Consider the following 22,380-nt stretch of genomic DNA (forward strand, 5'->3'; position numbering starts at 1 on the left):
TCTGAAAAAAATGTAGCAAAAACAAAAACTGAGAAACTAAAGACCAGAAAACCCATAATTGCTTCTTGCTAAAGAAATTATTGTTTGCATTTTGGGATATTTCCTTTGAATCTCTTTTCTTATATAATTAGTTTTTATACATAATTATAATCATAGTATATACATGTTATTTCATTTTTTCTATGCAGTTTTTATAATCCTTATTTTAATTGATTAATTTTGAAGTAGTATCAGTTCATCCTTCTTTGGCATTTATGTTGAATATGTAAGTGATGTACAGGGTGTTCATGTTTTGAGACAGATGTTTAGTGATTTGTTCTCAATCTTGGGTGCTTGAGGTATATCTCAGTGGAGATGTCAAGCAGTATGAGTTAGTGATTAAGAATCAGACTGCTGAAGTTAAAATCCTTTCTTCCACTTATTAGCCATGTGACTTCGGGCAAGTAACTTAATTTCTACACCTTTATTCTCTCTTGTATAACGTGGGAATAATGATAATGTGCAAAAACATAAATGTTTTTGGTAAGGATTATTGAGTCAGTTCTTGTGCTCTGAATCTTTTAGTCAATATTTTACTAGATTTCCAGTTCCTTTAATGTCATACCTAAGTATAATGAATAATGTTAGATGATAAATGTTGCAGGAGAGGAAAAAAAAGGCCTTTAACCCTCCAAACTGTATATTTGATGGTGGAATATTAAGTATTGGAAACAGATTGGTAATGGTTGGCATGGGTCATAGATGGATGGGTGACTAGATAATGTGGCCTGTGTTGATCTTTTTAGCTCCCCTCAAATCATTGTAGTTCACTTGTTGTAGTGGGGAGCAATGCAAGAGGAATTAGAATTTCAGCATTTTAGTTCTGCTTCTTTCTGATTTTTGTTAACAGTAGGATCTTGAGAAGTCCCTTAGCTGCTTTGAATTTGTTTTCTCATCTATGGATATAACATTTTACCTGTCTCTTGCAGAGATGTCTTTATGATTAAATAAGATATTCTGTAAAAGTGAGATGAAGATGATAAAGCACTATATATAAAAGTAAACTTTTTATTAATTTAAAAAGACTAAAGCTGAGAGAAGGCAGATAGAGATCTTGATACAGTATTAGGTCCAGTCAGTCTTTAATAAAGGATAGCTTCTAGTGCTGTTTGAGAGGACATCGACCTTTATGTGTAAGGCTAGCCCTGATTACTGTTTAGGTTATTAAATAGTTTATGAATATATTGTTGATATTTACTTTTTTTTCCCCCTTTCTGCTTGTGTTTCAGACTCCTGGGAGAGTTGGCTCTCAAGGTCCTGATTTAGATTCATCATCAGCTCCTATAAACACAGTGGATGTCAATAATGAAAGCTCTTCAGAGGTATGAAAATAATAATTTGGCAATAAATATTGTTTTATTTAAGGAAAATATTATTTAAGGAAAAATCACAAATATATGGAGTAACAATTGATAATTTTAACTTTTGTAGGGAAAGGTCTCATAAATCTTTCTTACAAATTGGAATGCAATATTTGAATCTCAGTTGTAGATAGATAATAGTGCTTAGTTGTGAGACTGCGAAAGTGTATATTAAGACTGAAAAATAATATTGACAATTTATCTTTAATGTTAGTCATCTCAACTTAATGAAGATTTAAAAATCTGTTTGTAAAGAATTACCAGTTAATTAGTATCTACTTATGTGTTTGTACTGCCATGAACGACTAAGCTAATGAAAAACTAGATGAACTATAACATTTATACATTATTTGTTGTCTTCATTTATGACTTTGTAAGAACTTCTATGTTTGATAGCTTATTAAAAATTAATGGAGAAAGTAAATAAGTCTAAAAAAGAAATAACTCAAATTTTTTGAGGTCAGCCTTAGAAGTTGCTACATTACTATCATTATTTTTAACAAATAATATATACTCATTATAGAAAAAGGAGATAAGGTAAGAGAACATAAAAACCACCCATAACACTGCCCCTAAGAGATCAACACACTCACATTTCTGCTCTGACAGTTTTTGTCAATTGCCCCTTTCTCGGCCCAGCTACCCAGTCCCCTTTTCCCTATTCTTTCCCATCTCTTGGTTGGTGAGTCTATTATGTGTATGTTTCTGGGTATTTCTCTATCCATTCATTTCTCTGTTTTGTCTCTTTTTGACCATCTGTCTTCATGTATATGTATGTTAACCATAACAAGATCGAACAAGACTGTGAGAGTGAGAAGAACAGTATCAGTTGAACTTTATTAAGAGCAAGTTTAAGGAAATATCTTTAGGGAAAACATTCCAAACTGTATTTATGATATGATGAGCTCAGAGAACTAGGTTGTAACCCTGGAGAGGAATTTAGTAGTAATTGTTGACCTCATTCAGACCAAAAACAACAAAAAAATCTCCAGTGGGTAAATGAGCAGTGCCTGATAATCCTGCTATATTTTCTTATTAGGCTCCCTTTTCTACTCTCTGTGATAGTTGTACTCTCTTCTTTGTCCTCAAACTTTCCATGTGTCTTACCTTAGTCCCGCCTTCTCGCCGTCACCTCCTATACCATTGAGAAAAGATGAATGTTCTCATTTTGTCCCTAAAACTATACTTGCACCTGTATTCTCTTTATTACTTTAGTACACGGAAGACAGGTCTCTTTTCCTATCAGATTTCAGTCCTTTCCCTTGTGCTCTGGATTCCATTCTCTCTTCCATTCTCATCTTATCATCTCTCCCTCATGCAACTTTGGTTTTTACCTATGCCACAGATTATTCCCTTCAGCATACAAATACTGCTCTAGAGGTGCCACTAACCTGGGACTCCCTTAAATTAAGTTCGGTACTTGAAATTTTGCACATTACCCACTAGTGTAAATTTCTAACCTAATTGAGGGCTATTGGTGATTATGAATTCTCAGGGGGTATTGTTTTTTCCATATGCCCAGTGTTAAGGTATTGACTTGTTAAGGTCTCAGTTGATATCTCTCCCCACCTCTCTCAATTTCTCTTTTTCTCGCTTAATCTTCCCTTTTACCCTGATGTTGGCTTCCCACTTTGAACAAATTCTAGGTTTTAACATTGTGCCCTTAGCATCCATCTAAATGGGAATTTGAAATATCATGGTCTCCAGGATTTTAAAAAAATGGTCAGAAATAAAGCAGTACCTTGCTTTAGTGCTCATTTATATCATATTTTGTATATTATTATGTATAATAATATATATAATAGTATTTTAGTCAGTTATAGGCTATTATAACAAAAGCACTGAGAGGCTTAAACAGCAAACATTTATTTCTCACAGTTCTGGAGGCTGGGATGTTCAACATCAAGGATTTGGCGGATTCTGTGTCTGGTGGGGGCTTCCTTTCTGGTTTATAGATGGCTGTCCTCACATGGCAGAAGGGGCAAGAGAGCTCTCTGGGGTCTCTTTTATTATATAAAGGTACCAATCCCATTCATTAGGGCTCCACCCTCATGACTTAATCATCTCCCAAAGGCCCCATCACATTGGAGGTTAAGATTTCAACATATGAATTTTGAGGGTACATAGACATTCAGTCTGTAACAAATATATAATCTGTATAATACATAATGTAATAAGTGATATCATATCATTTGTTCTCATCAGGACAGTTGTGCAGACTATTTAGTATATTGCATTGCATAAGCAAATTCTTGGTTCACTCTTTATCCATTTCTAATCTGGCTTCCATCCTTAGTACCCACTGAAACGCACTAATGACCAGCATATTACCAAATCAGGTCTTCATTTTCCTAGTCATTTGGCTAGGGAGAGCAGACTTTTCTTGGAGCTTTTTTGGTAGGTGTCCACTGAAGTTTCCAGGTAGCTGGCTTTTCCAGCAGCCAGTCCAGAATATATGAGACGAAAAGAAAACCCAGAGTACTCACCACTCTCTCAGTCCTTGGCTCCTGAGATCCTCAGCTGGTCTGCCTTCTTCTCTTTACCTTTCAGAGTTTTCTTTTTGTTTTGTTTTATATATAAAGCCTCTGGATTTCAGCTGTACTTAGCAGGAAGAATAGAGAAGTATATCTGTTCCATTTTGTCTGGAACTGGAAATCTAACCATTTTGAAAATTGGAGTATTTATCTTTATATTAAGGTATTATAAGAGTTGTTTATCCTTTGTCAATGTTTTGATTGCCTCCTATTCATCTGATTAGTGAGGGAAGGATTCCTGTCCTAGGCTTATGGGAATAGCTAAACACATAATTAGACAAATGAGACAAATGAGATCAACGGCAGTTTATTAGTCACATATACTCACAGCCCAGAGATGGAGGACACGGTGTGCCATGCACTTGGGAACAAAATGAACAACCAGGTGTTGTTCAGAGGCAGGCATTGTAGATCAGGAAAGTAAGGTGCCCTCTGGTTTCTAAAGGAGATGTGATTGGCTTGCTTGAATAATTCCAGGGGCTGGCAGAGAACCTTCTCAGGGATAAGCAGGCCCTGTGCTTGCTGCCTGTGAAGAGGAGGGCTGTTTGGCTAGAACTCCTTATCTGTGAGAGCAGAGTGGGGAGGGGAACTTGCAGTTAGGCCTTTTGAAGCCCTCCCAGTTTCACCAGTTGTCAAGGCAACACAAAGTATTGGGCCTTAATTTTAGCCCTTACACCACAATCAGAAATATGTGATGTGTATATTTTTTCTCAGTCTGTGGCTTACTTTTCATTTTGTCAATGTTGTCTTTCAAAGAGAAGAAGTTTTAAATTTTGGTGAAGTACAATTTGTCAGCCTTTTCTTTTATGATTTTTGCTTTTTGGGTACTACAAAGTTTTTTGCCTACCGCAAGGTTGCAAAACTTCCTCCTGTGCTTGCTTCTGATTAAAAAAAAAAACAAAAAATCAAGCTACAAGCATATAAATCAAGCTACAAGCAACACAGAGAACATAGCCAACATTTTATAATAACTATAAATGGAATATAACCTTTAAAAATTGTGAATCACTATATTGTAAACTGTAACTTACATATATTGTACATCCACTATACTTCAATTTATAAAAAAGACGGAAGGATTAAAAAAATTAAAAAATCATTTTAGCATGTACATTTAAATCTATGATTTATTTTAAATTATTGTATATGGTATGATGAGATAGCAGTTGAGGTTCATTTTTTCCATGTGAATATGGAAACCACATTTTTCCATATGCTTGTTGCAGTACCATTTGCTGAAAATGTTACCTTTTCCCAATGAATTAAATTTTCACTTTTGTGAGAAATCAATTGACCTTATATATGTGGTTATATTTTTTTTATGTTCTTTGATCCAGGCATAATGAACTGATTTTAAGGTGTGCCAAGTTTTTTCTTACCTTTGAACTTTTGTATATGCTGATCTCTGTGCCTTACTTAGTTTTGCTGTTTCTTTTTTCTTGGTTAACATCTGATTATCCTTCAAGTCTCATCACAGATAATTTTTCCAATAAACTTTGCTGACTCACATGTTGGATAGATGCTTCTTCCACATGCTTCTGTGGAAAAGAATTCCCTCTCCTTTTGGTAATGATTATTAGTCTGAGATTCATTTATCTATCAAATATTTATTGTCACCAGACACTGTTCTGGATGCTGGAGGTATGGCACTGAGTGAAATAGTAAAAAATCTTTATGCTGGTGGAATTTATTTTTAATTAATTTATTTAATTTTTGGCTGTGTTGGGTCTTTGTTGCTGCACGCGGACTTTCTCTAGTTGTGGTGCGGGGGCTTCTCATTGCAGTGGCTTCTCTTGAGCGCAGGCTCTAGGCGTGTGGGCTTCAGTAGTTGTGGCATGTGGGCTCACATGCCACAACTCCTGAAGTTGCCTCTGAGGAGGGGGTAGCTCAGAAAGAACTGAATGAAGTGAGAAATCATGTTGATTTCTGGAGCAAGCATGTTGCAGGCATGTGGAACAAGTCTCTGAGGTGGGAGCATGCCTGGCATATTGAAAAAGCATCCAGGAGGCTAGTGTGGCTCCAGCACAGTGAATGGGGGGACGTTAGGTTATTGAGGTAATCAGGCCCACCTCATGTAGGGCCTTATAGGCTTTTGCACAGACTTTAGTGTTTTACTCTTGGTGAGATAGGAAGTCATTGGAGAGTTTGGATCAGGGAAAGGACAAAATTTATCTATATTTTTGTAGGATCACTCTAGCTGCTGTGTGGAAAATAAAGCTGTTAATGGGGTAAGGATAGAAGCAGAGAGACTGTTAGAAGGCTTTTACAGTGATCCATGTACACCATGAGGGTGGCTTGGATCAGGGCAGTTGTGGAGGCCCTGAGGTTCTAAACACATTTTGAAGGTAGTTCTAGTAGGATTTTCTGATTAGTGGGGTATTTTCTTTTATAGCTCTTTCAAGAAGCATGCAAGCTTATTGAGGATGGGGTCTTTGCTTTATTTTACCATTGCATTCTCAACAACATAGCATAATGACATAGTAATCACACTTAGTAAATACTTTTTAAAAAAATTCTTCCTTCCTTCCTTCCTTCCTTCCTTCCTCCCTCAATGGGAGCGCGGAGTCTTACTGACTGGACCAGTGGGGAAGTCCCAATACTTTTTGAACGTATGACTGAATGATGATATGTGGAAACTTAAAGTGAAGAAATGAGTAAAGAGGCAGGCAGCATAAAGATATTGTGGTAAAAAACAATGCAACAGTACATTAATAAAAAATATTATTCTGTAGTTTTTTTTTTTTTTTTTTTTTTTTGCACCCTATTATTCTGTAGTTTTAATACTTGGTCCTGTGATTGCCTGGAAGACAACCCTTTCATCAGTAAAAAGAAAAAATAAGTGAATTCACGTTCCTCACTTTCATCCCCTGGCTAATCTCTTTAAAGGGTTGTTAACAAGAGGAACAATGATATTAATGATAGCTAACATTTATTGAATGTTTTCTTCGTATCAGATGCTGTGATGAGGACTTAGTATGTATTATTTAATTCTCACGAGACCCCCTCCCCCATATGGAGTAGGTGTTACTGTTACCTCATTTAACAGATGAGGAAATTGAAGGTAATATAAGCTACTAAGAGTGGTGTGAATCCAGGATTCAAGCCCAAGACTAGCTGTTAACTGCTACCCTGTCTTGCCTCTTACTTTGGAACCTTGTTTGTAGTCTTCCTCTTCCTTGCTACGATCCTAACGTACATCAAGGAACATCTTAGCCTCCCAGTTCTTAATATTATCAGTGCCAATGATCTTTATTACTTTTCTTTTCTAATTACTCAAGCCCGTGGCAGTACCTTCCATCTTCTTATCAGGCAGAATAATTTTACCTGACATGTTAAAATCATATCTCTGTGTTCCTTACCTCAACTGACTATCCTCTCAAAAACTTTCATAGTCTCACTACTTACCTTCTTTGGCCTTGCTGATTATTTTAGATTTTTAATTTTTATTTTTTCTTCTGGTCGTCATCCTTTCTTCGCTTCGTTTCCTTTACTCTCTAACCACACATCTAATGACAGTTAATACTTGTTGAGCACTTATAATGTCTCAGGCACTGTACTAAGCATTTTATATACTGCACAATAACTCTAGACAAATAGGTGCTAATATTAGTCCCATTTTATAGATGAGGAAACTGACATTTAGCAGGGTAAAGTGAATTTTTTAAAGTCATATAGTCAGTATTGGTTGAGACTCAAACCCACATCTATTTCTGACACCAAAACTCATGACGTTATAACCTTTGTAACCTATTGTCCTTCACCACTGTCTTCATTTAATTTACTTTCTCCCTGATACTCTGAACTCCTTTATTCTCTTATCCTTTTACTGTTCCTATCTGACAAAACCCCAAACCATAGATCAGTGTAACAGCCCACATTTTAAAATACATATATTGTTAGGTATGGGGAATTTGGGAGATTGTTTTAAAATGATTTTATTTGGCTCATAAAATTAGAAGGAAGGGTAACCTACTGGGAATTATGGGTATGGGCAAGAATGGGATCTTAGGCTAGTGGAATATGGTGAAGACTAAAAATTGCTTTCATTATAACAACTTTTTTGTTGAGAACATCATCTACATAAAAGTATTTGTTAAAACTGCCAGTCGTTTCTTGATCTAAAATAAAAGCTGCCTTGCCAATACTAGCTCTTAGATAAGTAAGGACAAAGTATCATAAACAAAAAGAATAGTGATATTCCGACTAAAGCAACTGGTTACTCAATAAAATTGACCAATGGGAATCTATAGCATAAGGATGGAAACTAATTTCAGAGTCCTAATTTGGATAGGTCTTTCACCTTTTGTACAGTTACTACTTGAAAATTTCTCTTCCATATACTAAAAAGAAATATACTATTATTTTCCTGTTATGTCTATTTTCATTGTTTCTATTTTGTTTCATAAATAACTTTTTGTATATATCCTCCTAAAAGTTGTTATTTCACAGGGTTTCATCTGCCCATTATGTATGAAAAGATGTATAACTGCTATTGATTTGTCGGAGCATTACCAGAAAGTGCATGCTGAAAATGAGACAAGAGGACAGGAACTTCTTCTTAATGACTCCAGTGTTACTGTGGGTCCTGAATATTTTGTTTTAGCAGCTTGGTTTTGGGTTGCTCAAAATAGCTTTGTTTTTCCTTGCCTCAGTGTTGCTTAACTTTTTCTGCTGTAGGGGAATGTGGATTGCTTTAATTATGCATGCTCTAAGAAGGTTTAATAAGGAAAAGAGGCTCTTGGGAAGTTGGCTGTTCTTACTGTTTGCAGCAGTCTTTTTGTGAATCTGTAAACATATATAGAAGTTTAAGTTTATATTTTTGCATAAAATTTGCCATGAAATTTGAAATATAAAGTGAATGTTTTTTATTTCAACATTTGTAAGTTATATCTTTATTATGTAGTTAATGTTTTATTAATGAATGTTTTAAAATGCTTTAGGTTAAGATGCTTTACTCTTACATAGAAAGAGGACTTTGCATGTCAACTGTTACTGTCTTTATTTGGAAAAATATACAGCATTAGAATCTGGATCTACCACTGTTTCAGTCTTTGTTTTGATTCCCCAGACCTGTTGGAAGTGACAGAATGATATACACCTGTTATTAATCATGGGTCACCCAAATGTTCTCTGTAGTGTGTGAGGCTGGTGTGTACAGAAGGCTGGGAGTGGGAGCGAGTGAGGGGAAGTGTTGCCCATTTTTAATCTGGAAAAAATTTCTCAGATGATATATCTCCTTTCTTTGAAAATTACTACAGTATTCTAAAAACAAAGGGAGACATAGCTTTTTAAAAAATTCTTTTACAAATCTTTTAAAAGAATGAAACTTTTTTTACCATGAAAGACAAAAAAAATCAGACTTACTCTTTCCTATGAGTTAATGATGTATAAGAAAACGATCTGACCAAACTTTCACTTATTTAACATTAATAGAGTACCTCTTATGTGCCAGGTATTTTGGTAGGTACAGGAGATAAAAAGGTAAATAAGATATGGTATCTATGCCAGGAAGTTTTTCTGATAGATATTTGCAAAAAGAGTACAATGTCTGATTCAGCTTGAGGGGAACTGCAGAACTTGAAGAGGGGAACAATTAAACCAGACATTCTCTAGGGTGGTGGGGAAATGAGTGCAAATAGGACACCAGTTAAACTATGGAGGTAGTGTGAGCAAAGATAGAGGCATAAAAGATTCTTGGAACTCTGCTTAGCATTTTACCAGTTGTTTTTCTTACAGAACATATGGGTCAACTTTTCTTTATGGGTTAGCCGAAATCAAAAGTGACTATCTTACCTACCTGTCACTTAAATAAGAACTTTCCTTTTAACTGAAAGGACACTTGGTACAATAGGGTATCATAAGTATCAAGTTAACCTGAGTTCTTAGCTATGGTGGATCTGAGAAAGGATTACAGATAACTGAAAACTAACAGTAAGGAATTTAATCTTAAGTCAACACTATGTGTGTGTGTGTGTGTGTGTGTGTGTGTGTGTGTGTGTGTGTATGTGAGAGAGAGAGAGAGAGAGAGAGAGGGAGAGAGAGAGGGAGAGGGAGAGGGAGAGAGTAGGTGAGATATTTGAAATGATTAAGGGAAATAGTGTAGCTGGCTATTTTGGTGTATTATTTTTTGCTGTTTTACTGTTTATAAGTTATCTATCTAGCAACCTTAATTCCCTTGAAGATAGTTTAGAAAAATAGAGGAGTCTCTTAATATCCAGAATTAGTATCACAAAGCCCATGAACTAAAGGTCATGTACTCTATTCATGGGACATCCCTCAGATATTCATTCTGAGCGTATTTTACTTTTTTTTTAAAAAAAATATTTATTTTTATTTTTGGCCGCGTTGGGTCTTAGTTGCGGCACGCGGCATGCGGGGTCTTTCGCTGCAGCTTGCAGGCTCAGTAGTTGTGGCGCGCAGGCTCCAGAGCGCATGAGCTCTGTAGTTGTGGCATGCGGGCTTAGTTGCTCCATGGCATGTGTTCCCTGCCCAGGGATCGAACCGCATCCCCTGCATTGGAAGGTGGATTCTTAACCACTGGACCACCAGGGAAGTCCCTTTACTTTTATTTTAAATGAGTGATGTGGTTTAATAAACATTTTTCCCTTAATCTGTCTTTCCTATCCATATCAGGCAAGTGCTGCTAGAAATAGCATAGGAATAATTTTTAGAAATGATTGTTGAAAGACAAAACAGGGTGTAAGAAAAACTATAGAATGTGGGTACAGGAATTAGAGACTTGCCAGAATTAATAGAGTGGAAGACACCCATTCAGTGATTAATATTTATGCTTCTGGGACATTAAGCAAAGGTTTAATATCATCTGTTTAAGTAGGTGAGGAAGTGCATATATGTATTTTAGAATTATTTTCATCAGAAATGTCCCAAAATTGAAGTTTTATTTAAACATGCAAGCTCTAATCACATGGAAAATTTACTTAGGTAGAATATTTCTAAATATGTATTACTGAATTTCTAAAATTTCTCTTTAGGGATGAATCAGTTGTTTCTGGAGTATTAACCTGGTAATGTTTAGAAGCTTTAAGAAAGTATGGCATACCCTAATGGGATCGTTAGCTTTTTGGCATCCTTGGGTATCTCGAGCCAAAACCTGGAAGTAAAGACAGTGGTCAAAAAGCCAAAGTTTTGAAGATTAAATAGCATAATTGGGATGTGGATTTCCTGAGGAGCACTGTAATTTGCCTTCTAGTTACTAGCAGAAGCTGAGACACGAAAGAGAAATGACAAGCTAAATATTATAGGGGTTTATGTGCTGTTGCACTAAAAGCATGTTAACTAGTGTGGTACAGCAGTTACTGGGCAGAAGTTATAAGAATACCAAATAGAGCTTAATATAGAGCCATTATGAAATATGATGGTAGATAATAGATGGCTTTGAAAAAAGATAATACCAAGTACATTAAAACACAGGCTGGGGGCATTCATTCATTCAGAAGACAGTGCTGAGCATCACATATCTGGATCCTAATGGCATTATTCTGATGTCCAAAGGCGCATCCTCAGTACTACTGTCTTTGCTTACTTTAGGAGTTTCATAAGAGATCATTGCATTCATTCACCTGTAGTGCCCCTGCCCTTCACTCTGGCTCTGTGATCAGAACATACCTCTGTTTTTCAAATGCAGCATGACTGTTTCATACCTTTTCCTATATCTTTGTTCATGCTCCTCCATGTGCTTAGAATGCCTTTATTTCTGACAAGTAAATTCCTATTCAGTACCTAATTCCAGTGTCTCATATAGACATATGTCTACATATATGTATATACACATATACATTATATGTATGTGTGTGTGTGTTTGTGTGTGTGTGTGTGTGTGTTTAGTTTTTGGAAAGCATTAACTGCTGCTGCAGGCAGACTTGGATATTCCTCTTGTGTTCCTATAGTTCTTTTTTTTTTTTTTTTAATTTATTTATTCATTTATTTATTTTTGGCTGTGTTGGGTCTTCGTTTCTGTGCGAGGGCTTTCTCTAGTTGTGGCAAGCGGGGGCCACTCTTCATCGCGGTGCGCGGGCCTCTCACTGTCGCGGCCTCTCTTGCTGCGGAGCACAGGCTCCAGACGCGCAGAGCTCAGTATTTGTAGCTCACGGGCCCAGCTGCTCCGTGGCACGTGGGATCTTCCCAGACCAGGGCTTGAACCCGTGTCCCCTAGCATTGGCAGGCAGACTCTCAACCACTGCGCCACCAGGGAAGCCCCCTATAGTTCTTTATATATATCAATACTTCTGTTATACCATTGTCTGGTAATGTTATGTTCATTGAGCCTTGATTCTGCCATATGATGTGCATAAATGATGTGAAGGTATGTTATTTGTATAGCACCCAACAAAGGAGCAGAAGTTATTTGTTTATTCTTAGTTTTTATGTGTCCGGAGTACTTATTACTTAGCTCAGTCTATCCTTTGGAAGGTTTTATAATCTGCAAGCTCTTAAAGCTCTTCTGTTTTTTTGCCAAATTCTGCCCGCCAGTTTCATTCATATTTCATTAAATAAGTACACTCTGTAGAAAGTATATGGTATGTTCAAAATACTGCACTAGCCATTAGGGGAACATAGATTAAAAGCTTCATTGCGTTGTGCATTATAGTGGATGTAGAAACTTGACAAACTGATGATGAGAATGCTGGAGGAAAAAAGCAATATATGCAAAGGCATAAAAATGTGAGATACTGTGGTATGTTCAGGGAAACATAGGTGCTTCAGTATAGTTGAAGCATGTTATATAGAGTAAGGAATGTCCAGAGATCAGATTGGTTAGGTCATTGGGGGACTATACCTGCAGGACCTTGTATGCCATAACTATATAATAATTCTGGGATTATTTATAAGTTTTTAATATTTTATGGGACTATATATTAATTTTAAGCTTTTATAGTGTTAATCTTAAGTTAGCAAGGAATTTATTGATGAAAATACTTCTCAATCATCGTAGATACTCTGTGGTAATTATGAGTTATTTATATTTCCTTTTTTCTCAATGATCAGAGTGCTTCATGTTCTTAATATTTTGGTTATTCCTGTGCAGTAGAGTGGAGCAGATATTGTTTTACTGAGGGAGATATCTAGAGAGATGGAGGATATGATGGCAAGTCTTCTCAACTAGACTTCTAGATTAGAGCTAACTTCTTAGATTAGAATTCTATACTCTAGCCACTAATTTATTCAACCTAAAAGATGGTTGTAAGGGTTTTAAAAAACATTTTGTAAACTGCAACCAGGATAGGCAGTGATGTGCCTTTGCACAATACCAGAATTTGGGCTTAACGCTGTAAATTACAATTTACCTGTTGGTATGAATAATACATATGACTGTATTTAATAACATACAAATGGTTATTTTGCAATACTAAATACTATTTTGAAACCTTTTTCTACCTCTTTCTGTAGGGTTTCATATGTCCGCAGTGTATGAAATCTCTTGGATCTGCTGATGAACTTTTCAAACACTATGAGGCAGTCCACGATGCTGGTAATGATTCGAGTCATGGAGGAGAAGCTCTGGCTCTGAAGCGGTACAGTATAATAGTTTTGAAGTGTAATGTAGTGAATGCATGTGATATCATTGTTTTATCATGAATACTTAGTTTTCGAAAAGAGTAGTGTTTTTATATTATTTAATTTAAATCTATTTTCTTTTAGCATAGCCTTCATCTTTTATTGTTATAACCAATCCTATCCTTGACCAAAAACTATCTATACCAGCATCTACAATATGGTTCACTGGTTTATATTTTTAATAAAGATTGTGATTTTTTAAAAGGTTAAATTTTATTTAGCAATTCTGCTTAATAAAGAATGATATGCTTTGTTTAGAAGATTTTACAGTAAGTTGTTAAAATAATGAATTTAGCAAAGAATTAAATTGAATAATTATTAAAAATACATTTTTTTTGTAATCACCAATATAACAGCAAGCACACATAACACATTCTACTTCTTGACAATTTTGCCTGACCATTTTAAGAATTAAACTAAAATATAATTAATTAGAACAGCATTCAACAGTATGACTTTGCTTTTCTTCTTCTACTGGTAAGGACTCTTGTCTTATATTCCCACTAAGGAAGAAAACTTGATTTTATTCTACTTGTAAAAAATTGTTTTTCATGTTTTTCTTTAAAAAAAAAAAGCCTCTTACTTGGTTAATATGCTATAGCATAAAGGACACCACATTAAGGAAAAGTATTATGACCACATTTTGGTTGATAGATATGTAGAACTATAAAATATGGTTGTTTTAATTTATTAAAATATGTGGGAAAACCAGAGCTTTTGGGAAATATGAATCTTCCCTTTTACAAATGACTATTAGTGCTCTTTAGGATTTTAATATATGAGTCAATAATTTTGGGTACTGTTCTTTTGTCATTTGTTAGGAGATAGATATAAAATATATACTTATATATAAATGTTTATATATTTAGTGTCAGTTTAACAGAGTTGCTTTCTCAGCTGTGAATTAGTGCCCAATACATGAACTTTCAACATAAAAAGATCCATAGTCTACCTGTGTTCTTGCTTCTTAACTTTTCTTCCAATGTTTAGCTCACTAAAACCTGGTTTTTGCCCTACGATTCTCCTGAAAATACTTCTTCAAAGGTCAACGGTAAAAAAAAAATCTGGATTATTTTCAGTTTTTATTTTACTTGACTTCTGTTTTGGTTATCTATAACTGTGTAATAGTCCACTCCAAACCTAGTGGTTTAAAACTGTAACTCTGTATTACTTCTCATGATTCTTTGATTTGACTGGATGGTTCTGCTTTAAGTTATGTAGAGTTGAGTGCTGGGAAGGCCAGAAGGTCCAAAATGACCTCACATTCATGGCTGGGAGATGATGCTGGATGCTGGCCGTCAGCTCAGCTGGGGCAGTATATTAGGGGACTCAGTTCTCCTTCATGTAGGCCTCTCTATGCAGCTGCTTGGACTTGCAGGCCAGCAGTTGGGTTCTAATAAAGAGCATTACAAGAGGGAAGAAACAGAAGCTGCCAGTTATCTTAAGGCCTGGCTTCAAAAGTTTCAGAGTGTCACTTCTGCCATATTTTATTGGTCATAGTAGCTACAGGAGTGCTCAGGAATCTGAGGGCCAGCTTAGATTGAAGAGGCCAAGAAGTAAGCTCTATCTTTCAGTGGAGGAGTGGCTTCTGTGTATACGAAGGGAAGAACTTGATGGCAGCCATCTTTGTAGACTATTTATTACAATCTCTGCACAATTTGGTTCTTCTGGCTCTCTTTCCTTCTACTCTTCTGAGACAGCACACCATTGTGATAATTCTTTCTTGATCTGTTTAATGTACTCCCTTCCTCTATATAATGTACTTGGGGTAATATCCATATCCATGACTTCCTCCTAAACTACATCTCCAACCTAGAATTACTCCCAAGTTGCCTACTAGGTATCTTCTCTTAGATGTTCCAAAGGAACATCTCCCTGTTGACATTTGAAAACAGGGTTCATTATATTTCCTTCTAAATCTTTTCCTTACCTAATGTTACATCTTCTGGTTAATGGCAACATTATCTTTCCACCAAGTTACTAAAGCCAGAAAATTGGATATGCTCATTTTTACACACTTACCCTCCCCTATTTGATCTGTCACAAAGTTTAGTTAATTCTATCTCCTTAACAGCTCTTATAACTTTTTTTTTTTCTTTTGCGGTACGCGGGTCTCTCACTGTTGTGGCCTCTCCCGTTGCGGAGCACAGGCTCCGGACGCGCAGCCTCAGCGGCCATGGCTCACGGGCCCAGCCGCTCCGCAGCATGTGGGATCCTCCCAGACCGGGTCACAAACCTGTGTCCCCCGCATCGGCAGGCGGACTCTCAACCACTGCACCACCAGGGAAGCCCCTTTTATCTTCCCTGCTATGGCTTAGTTTAGGCTTCATCATCTCTCACTCAAAAATATTTTTCAGTATTTATAGTTGGCTCTCTCCCTATGTCTTGTACCTCTTGTACCTCTCTACTTAACTCTCCATGTTGCTGCCAGACTAGTATTCTTTTTCTTTTTTTAAAAAATAAATTTATTTATTTTATTTTTGGCTGTGTTGGGTCTTCGTTGCTGCATGTGGGCTTTCTCTAGTTTCAGCGAGCAGGGGCTACTCTTCATTTTGGTGCGCAGGCTTCTCATTGCAGTGGCTTCTCTTGTTGTGGAGCGCGGACTCTAGGCGCATGGGCTTCAGTAGTTGTGGCATGCAGTCTCAGTAGTTGTGGCGCATGGGCTTAGTTGCTCCACGGCATGTGGGATCTTCCCGGACTAGCGCTCGAACCCATGTCCCCTGCATTGGCAGGTGGATTCTTAACCACTGTGCTAGCAGGGACACCCCAGACTAGTATTCTTAAAATGGAAATTTGATTGCTTTATTCTGAATATTAACTTTCACTAGTTTCTCATTGGTTATGGAGTAGTCAGTGTATACTTTTCCAGGTTTATTTGTTACTATATGTGTTCTTCCCATCTTCCTGTACCTCTCCAATTTCTTAAAATTACATCCTGCCCTTCTATAACATATTGGTTCGCATGTGACTATGGACAAGATATGTTTTCTAGATCAAAGCCCACGTGACTTAGGTGGGTCATGAAACCTTTTTGTTTTAAAGCTCTACAGTTAACGTATGACAAACTGAGAATTCCATCAACATCAATCATATATATGAAACGTGATGCATTAGTTTTCTTGGGTCCAGATTTTAAAATTAGTTGTATGGATAGCATATGCAGAATACAAAATTCAAATGGTTCAAAAAATTATGTGGTATAAATTGACTCCTTGCCACCCTTTCCCCCTAGCCTCTTACTTATCATCAGTTTCTTGTGTATATTTACAGAGATAGTGTATGCATGTATACACATATGCTTATATCTGTGTATATATAAAGAAATATATAAATGTATGTAATTACATAAAAGAGAAGTTCTACATTGTCCTATACCTTTTGTTTCTCTGTGTATCTTATGGATTGTTTCATATCAATGCAGGTAAAGCTATCTCATTCTTCTTAATGACTGCATGGAATTTTATCATTCTCCTGTTCATAGCATTTAGGCCATTTCCAGTGTTTTGTAATTATAAATGTTGTGGTATATGTCCTTGTGGACATAACATTTGCACGTTTGAATATATCTGGAAGATAAATTTCTAGAAATGGAATTTTTGGATAAAGTTTCCCTTTAAAATTTTGATTGATGTTTCCTAATTTTCTTTTGTAAATATCCTAGATTGCTTTGATATATTACACGTTTCAAAAGATTTTCTTTGCTAGGCAAATTGCTTCAAAAATTTGTTAAGTGGGGCTTCCCTGGTGGTGCAGTGGTTGAGAATCTGCCTGTTAATGCAGGGGACACAGGTTCGAGCCCTGGTCTGGGAGGATCCCACATGCCGCGGAGCAACTAGGCCCGTGAGCCACAACTGCTGAGCCTGCGCGTCTGGAGGCTGTGCTCCGCAACAAGAGAGGCCGCGATAGTGAGAGGCCCGCGCACCGCGATGAAGAGTGGCCCCCACTTGCCGCAACTAGAGAAGGCCCTTGCACAGAAACGAAGACCCAACACAGCCATAAACAAATAAATAAATAAATTAAAAAAAAAAAAAATTTGTTAAGTGGCACTTTTTAAAAGATTAATTGGAGTAACTGAGCCCACCCAATTAGAAGTTGAATTGGAATTATCTTCCTTTATCTTCCTCGCAATTTCATTCAATTTAGTATTAGCCTTTCAAGAATATTGTTATTAATTCCTCTCTTCATCGTTTTAGTTTATACATAGAGTTGGAAGATTAATAAAGAGTAGGGAAATCTTAAAACATATATACACTTTTCTATACACATATTAAAACTAAGTGTTCCCTGTGTTCTTCTTATATTAAGACTAAGTTGGCAGGTGGTTTCTACAAATTGGGTAAGTTCATAGGGCCACATGGGAGAGAGGGAGGGGAGGGGAGACACACACACATGAAGTAAAGAAAACTAATGAAAGTGTCATAAAAAGACAAATTTTAAGAGTCAACAAAAGAAACAGGAATCTATTATCCAGTTTTACTTTTGTATTCAGAGATTAAAGACATCACCTCAAAGTTTATCTCCATCATGAAGTGCTTGTAAGTAGAAGTGATCACTATCTTTATGCCTCTGTTTTTTAAAAAAATTAATTGATTTATTTTTGGCTGCATTGGGTTTTTGTTTCTGTGTGTGGGCTTTCTCTAGTTGCGGCGAGTGGTGGCTACTCTTTGTTGTGGTGTGTGGGCTTCTCATTGCGGTGGCTTCTCTTGTGGAGCATGGGCTGTAGGCGCTCGGGCTTCGGTAGTTGTGTCATGTGGGCTCAGTAGTTGTGGCTCGTGGGCTTTAGAGCAAGGGTCAGTAGTTGTGGAGCACGGGCTTCGTTGCTCCACGGCATGTGGGATCTTCCCGTACCAGGGATCGAACCCGTGTTCCCTGCATTGGCAGGTGGATTCTTAACCATTGCACTACCAGGGAAGTCCCTATGTCTCTGTTTTTATTTTTATCATAGAACTGATGGTCTGTTACTCTTCTTTCCATGTTTATACTTGCCCCATTAAACTGAACAACTTGAGAGTCTGGCATAGACAAGTTCTGTTGAATAATGAAGTAATTCTTTACATATGAATGGCTACCAAAGGTAGAGGACTTATTTCTCCATCTTTCACATTTTTCTTTGTTGGCAATTTCCTTCTTTTTCTATTATTAACCATGTTTCACAGATGAAGCTGACTCTGTTATTTGTTCTCTACCCCCACTCCCATCCTAGAGAATAATTCTTGCACCAGTATGTCCCATTATCTTTTACTTCCTGATAATGCTTGTGCTGGTGTGGACTTGGTCTTCTGAAACATTAGAACTGATCCTGTTCTGTTCCCTTTGTACTAGAATCAGTTAACTTGAGTATTCCCAATCAGCTCAGTTCAGTTTTGTGTCTTCTACCGTGGCAGCCATTGGAGTGGCATGGAGGAAGGAGAGTCCCTTTTTCTGCTATTTATAATCCAACAGGGGAAGATATGTTCCTCATATCCACAAGAATAATCCTAAATGTGTTTTCTCATGGAATGTTTTTCCTGCATTAGGTCCTTGAAGTGTCTGCTCACCATTCTTTGTCAGACTGACAGAGAATTAGGTGAACAGAATGTGAAGTTTTGACAGGAAAGAGCATTTCAGACTCAAGAAACAGAAAGAAGCCAGAATTGTTAGAGCTAAAGTAATGAGGGTGAGAGTGGTAAGGCAGGGAGTAGATTGTGCAGATTTTATAGTCCTTGTTCATGAGTTTAGATTTTACACTACTGCAATAGGAAGCTATTGATGCTTATTGCTGGTAAATTAATGGGAGATATTTTGCTTTGGGCTCAGGTTCTTGACAGTCAGTTTTATCATTTCCATGAGAAAATGTTCTTCCATTTATAGACAATGTGCTTTAGGAATAAAATTATTTTCCCAAGGATTTTATATATATATGTATGCCACTATACATAAAATCTATAGTATTTTTTTAAGACCTGAGAAAATTAGAATACTAATATGCAGTCACTGGCCATGATTTGTTAAAGAACATTAACTATTAATTCCTTTTTTTTCAACTTATGTTTAGAGATGACATAACACTACTCAGACAAGAGGTCCAAGACCTACAGGCTTCACTTAAGGTAAGACTAAAAATGATTATACTTGTTTATTTTCAGTGTTTCAGATAAATAAAATCTTTTACAATTTACTAATTAAAAACTGTTTTCTTCTCTTAGGAGGAAAAATGGTACTCAGAAGAATTAAAGAAAGAATTAGAAAAATTTCAAGGGCTGCAGCAGCAAGTAATTGCTTTTAAATACTTGAAGTGTGTTATTAGTTGTTTATTTTCATTGTTGAAAATTAAGCATAATACTTTTTTGTAAACAGGTGGCCTGATATGAATAACTTCCTAATTTGTTTCTCTGTATATTAGCCTACATGTATATCCTTTGTAGTACTAATGAATGCAAACCAATATAACTAATATGTGGGAAGGTCAGATGTAACTCCTTAAAGGTGCTCCATTAAGAATCATTTACCTATGGATTGTTTAAAACATTATTCTTATTTTCTGACAATATACCTAAATGGTTAAGAAATATAGGTTCAAACAGTAGTGAAGCTCTTCAAAGCATTTGTGTTTGTGACAAATTAGAAATCACTAAAATGTCTGTTAGTAAGGACAGAACTATTAGTAGCTGCTTACAGTTTACATTAGTGGAGATTGTTTGAAAACTTGGGAAAACTGATGTATTAATGAGGTTAAAAACATTTGTGTCTTTGTACACACACAGGCACATATGTACTATACAACTTTACATAAAAATAATATATAGCGAAAAGAACAAGAAAATCATTGTGGTATCAAAAGTGGTTATTTTGAGGGATTTCACTTGATATCTTAGATTCTTTATATATATATGTTCTTTATAGCTTAATGTATTTTCTAAACAATGTCTTAACCAATTATGATTTTTATACTAAAATTACTTTGACTTTTATACTAAACTTACATAAAGAATCATAGAATAATGAATTTTACCAAATACATATATAGTTTTCATTTATAAGAATAAAACGGACACCCTTTAACAATAGCTCTAATACTTTTATAAAGTAATTAGTGATCCCTGTGCACATTATCTTAGCCCATTATGACTCCCAGTTGGTCTTTTTGTCTTTTCACCAAAAATTGTGATTTAGACTAGGAAAAAAACAAATAAATGGATAAAAAAGATATCAGTCTTATTACTGCTCAGCTTCTATAATAGAGGACGCATTAAAGAGGTTTTTAGTAATCCAAAATACTTATAGTTCACTTATGTGTGTTTTACATAGATGCCATTAACAATCATTCAAACATGAGCTGTATTATTTTCCGCACCTGTAAACACAGAGGAAGTTGTTTACTATATTTGATATGGCTATTTTACATTTATAATAAATTAAATACATTCCCACAGTACAATTGCCTTGATAAGAAATTTACCTTTGGGGGAAAATGTATTTTAATTACTGATGATTATTAGCAATCAGTATGTCTAAATCCAATGTATAGGAAAATAAAAAGTCAGATGTACTGTGAGATACCTTATGAAACTTTTTCAGATATATGTAATTCTTTAGAATATGGGAATAATGACTAGGTGGTATATTATTTTATTCCTAATGCATGGGATAAATTAAACCTTACGGAATACATTCTTTATTTCGGCTCCTTTAAAGATAATTTATAATCTGGAATTAAAAATTTATGTTTTTAAAGCCAATTTTTAGTAGTGTTAGTTTCATGGCATATTTCAGCTTATGAAAAATTTTGACTATTATAGGATTGAATCTTGTCTGCTAACTTAAGTGTTTGCTTTAGAATCTATTTTTATAATTGTGATAGTTTATGTTACTTATTACTGTGTTTATGGAATTTAAGATGCCATCCTGGCAAGACTCATAAAAATTTAATATATGTTAACATAAAATAATTCTTAGAATCAGTGAGCTACAGTTACATCATTATTCCAGACTGCCTAGTCATACCTTAGAGATCTAGAAGAATGTGAGCAGGCCAAGATTTGATTTTCATCAAAATCTTGCTACTTACCTGACAGAATGTGGATTTCAGAGATTTTTTTCACATTGGCAATTGTAACAGTATTGTCTTTTCCTTTTAATGTATTTGTTTATGTTTTTTGTTTTCATTGAGGAGTCTAAACCTGATGGATTAGTGACTGATTCATCAGCAGGTAACTTTACTTGAAGCTGTTATTTTTTCATTTTTCTTCTTTCTCATCCTTTCTTCTTTCTTTTTCTGTGATGCTTGCTACATGAATTTTATTTTGTGATTATACTTTATGGCTTTAAAACAGTGAAGACAACAGTCATATTCTAGGCTGAGAGTATCTATTACCTGTGAACTTTGTAACTTAATCAGTTAATGAAATCTTAGTCCTGTTTTAGTTTATTATATTCTGAAGTTAGAAAGAAACTTCTGAAATATTACATTAATATGGTGGTTAATGAAAATTTAGATCTGTATTAAAGAGCAATGCAGTTTTTTCTCTTGAAATAAAAAAATGGTGAAACTAGCATCTTGGTAATGGACTTTAACTGGAGGAATGCGCAATGAATAATCAAAATTATATTTTGAGATTAGCTATTGTATTTAATGTCCCTCTAAAATCCCTTTTCTTTATGAGAATGAAGTAGTAGGAGTTGACTGCATATTTTAATTGATTACTTTATTTAAGACCTTGATTGTTCTTAAAACAGTTCTAATTTCATTTCGCATTGTTACATATTTCATCAGAGGTGCAGGATATATTTCTTTTTGGTCAGTTGACAGATATAGGAAAATAACTGAGAAATGTGAAGTCACAATAATCCTTAAACAAATACTTATAAATTATTTGGGTATGATTGCTAAA

The 22,380-nt window shown here is 35.6% G+C and overlaps 1 protein-coding gene across 1 annotated transcript in view; it reads left to right on the top strand.

Moving 5' to 3' along the window:
* Positions 1-634: 634 nt before the first annotated feature.
* EEA1 (early endosome antigen 1) overlaps positions 635-22,380 on the top strand; it is a 97,025-nt gene continuing 75,279 nt past the window's right edge. Inside the window, exons 1-6 of the mRNA XM_024754377.1 lie at positions 635-718; positions 1,269-1,361; positions 13,343-13,467; positions 19,545-19,599; positions 19,696-19,761; positions 21,660-21,699. Of these exons, the coding sequence (XP_024610145.1) occupies positions 635-718; positions 1,269-1,361; positions 13,343-13,467; positions 19,545-19,599; positions 19,696-19,761; positions 21,660-21,699 (463 nt within the window). The remainder of the gene's footprint in view (positions 719-1,268; positions 1,362-13,342; positions 13,468-19,544; positions 19,600-19,695; positions 19,762-21,659; positions 21,700-22,380) is intronic.

This window comes from Neophocaena asiaeorientalis, unplaced genomic scaffold (assembly GCF_003031525.2).
Source record: "Neophocaena asiaeorientalis asiaeorientalis breed wild unplaced genomic scaffold, Neophocaena_asiaeorientalis_V1.1 scaffold92, whole genome shotgun sequence".
Lineage (NCBI taxonomy): Eukaryota > Metazoa > Chordata > Mammalia > Artiodactyla > Phocoenidae > Neophocaena > Neophocaena asiaeorientalis.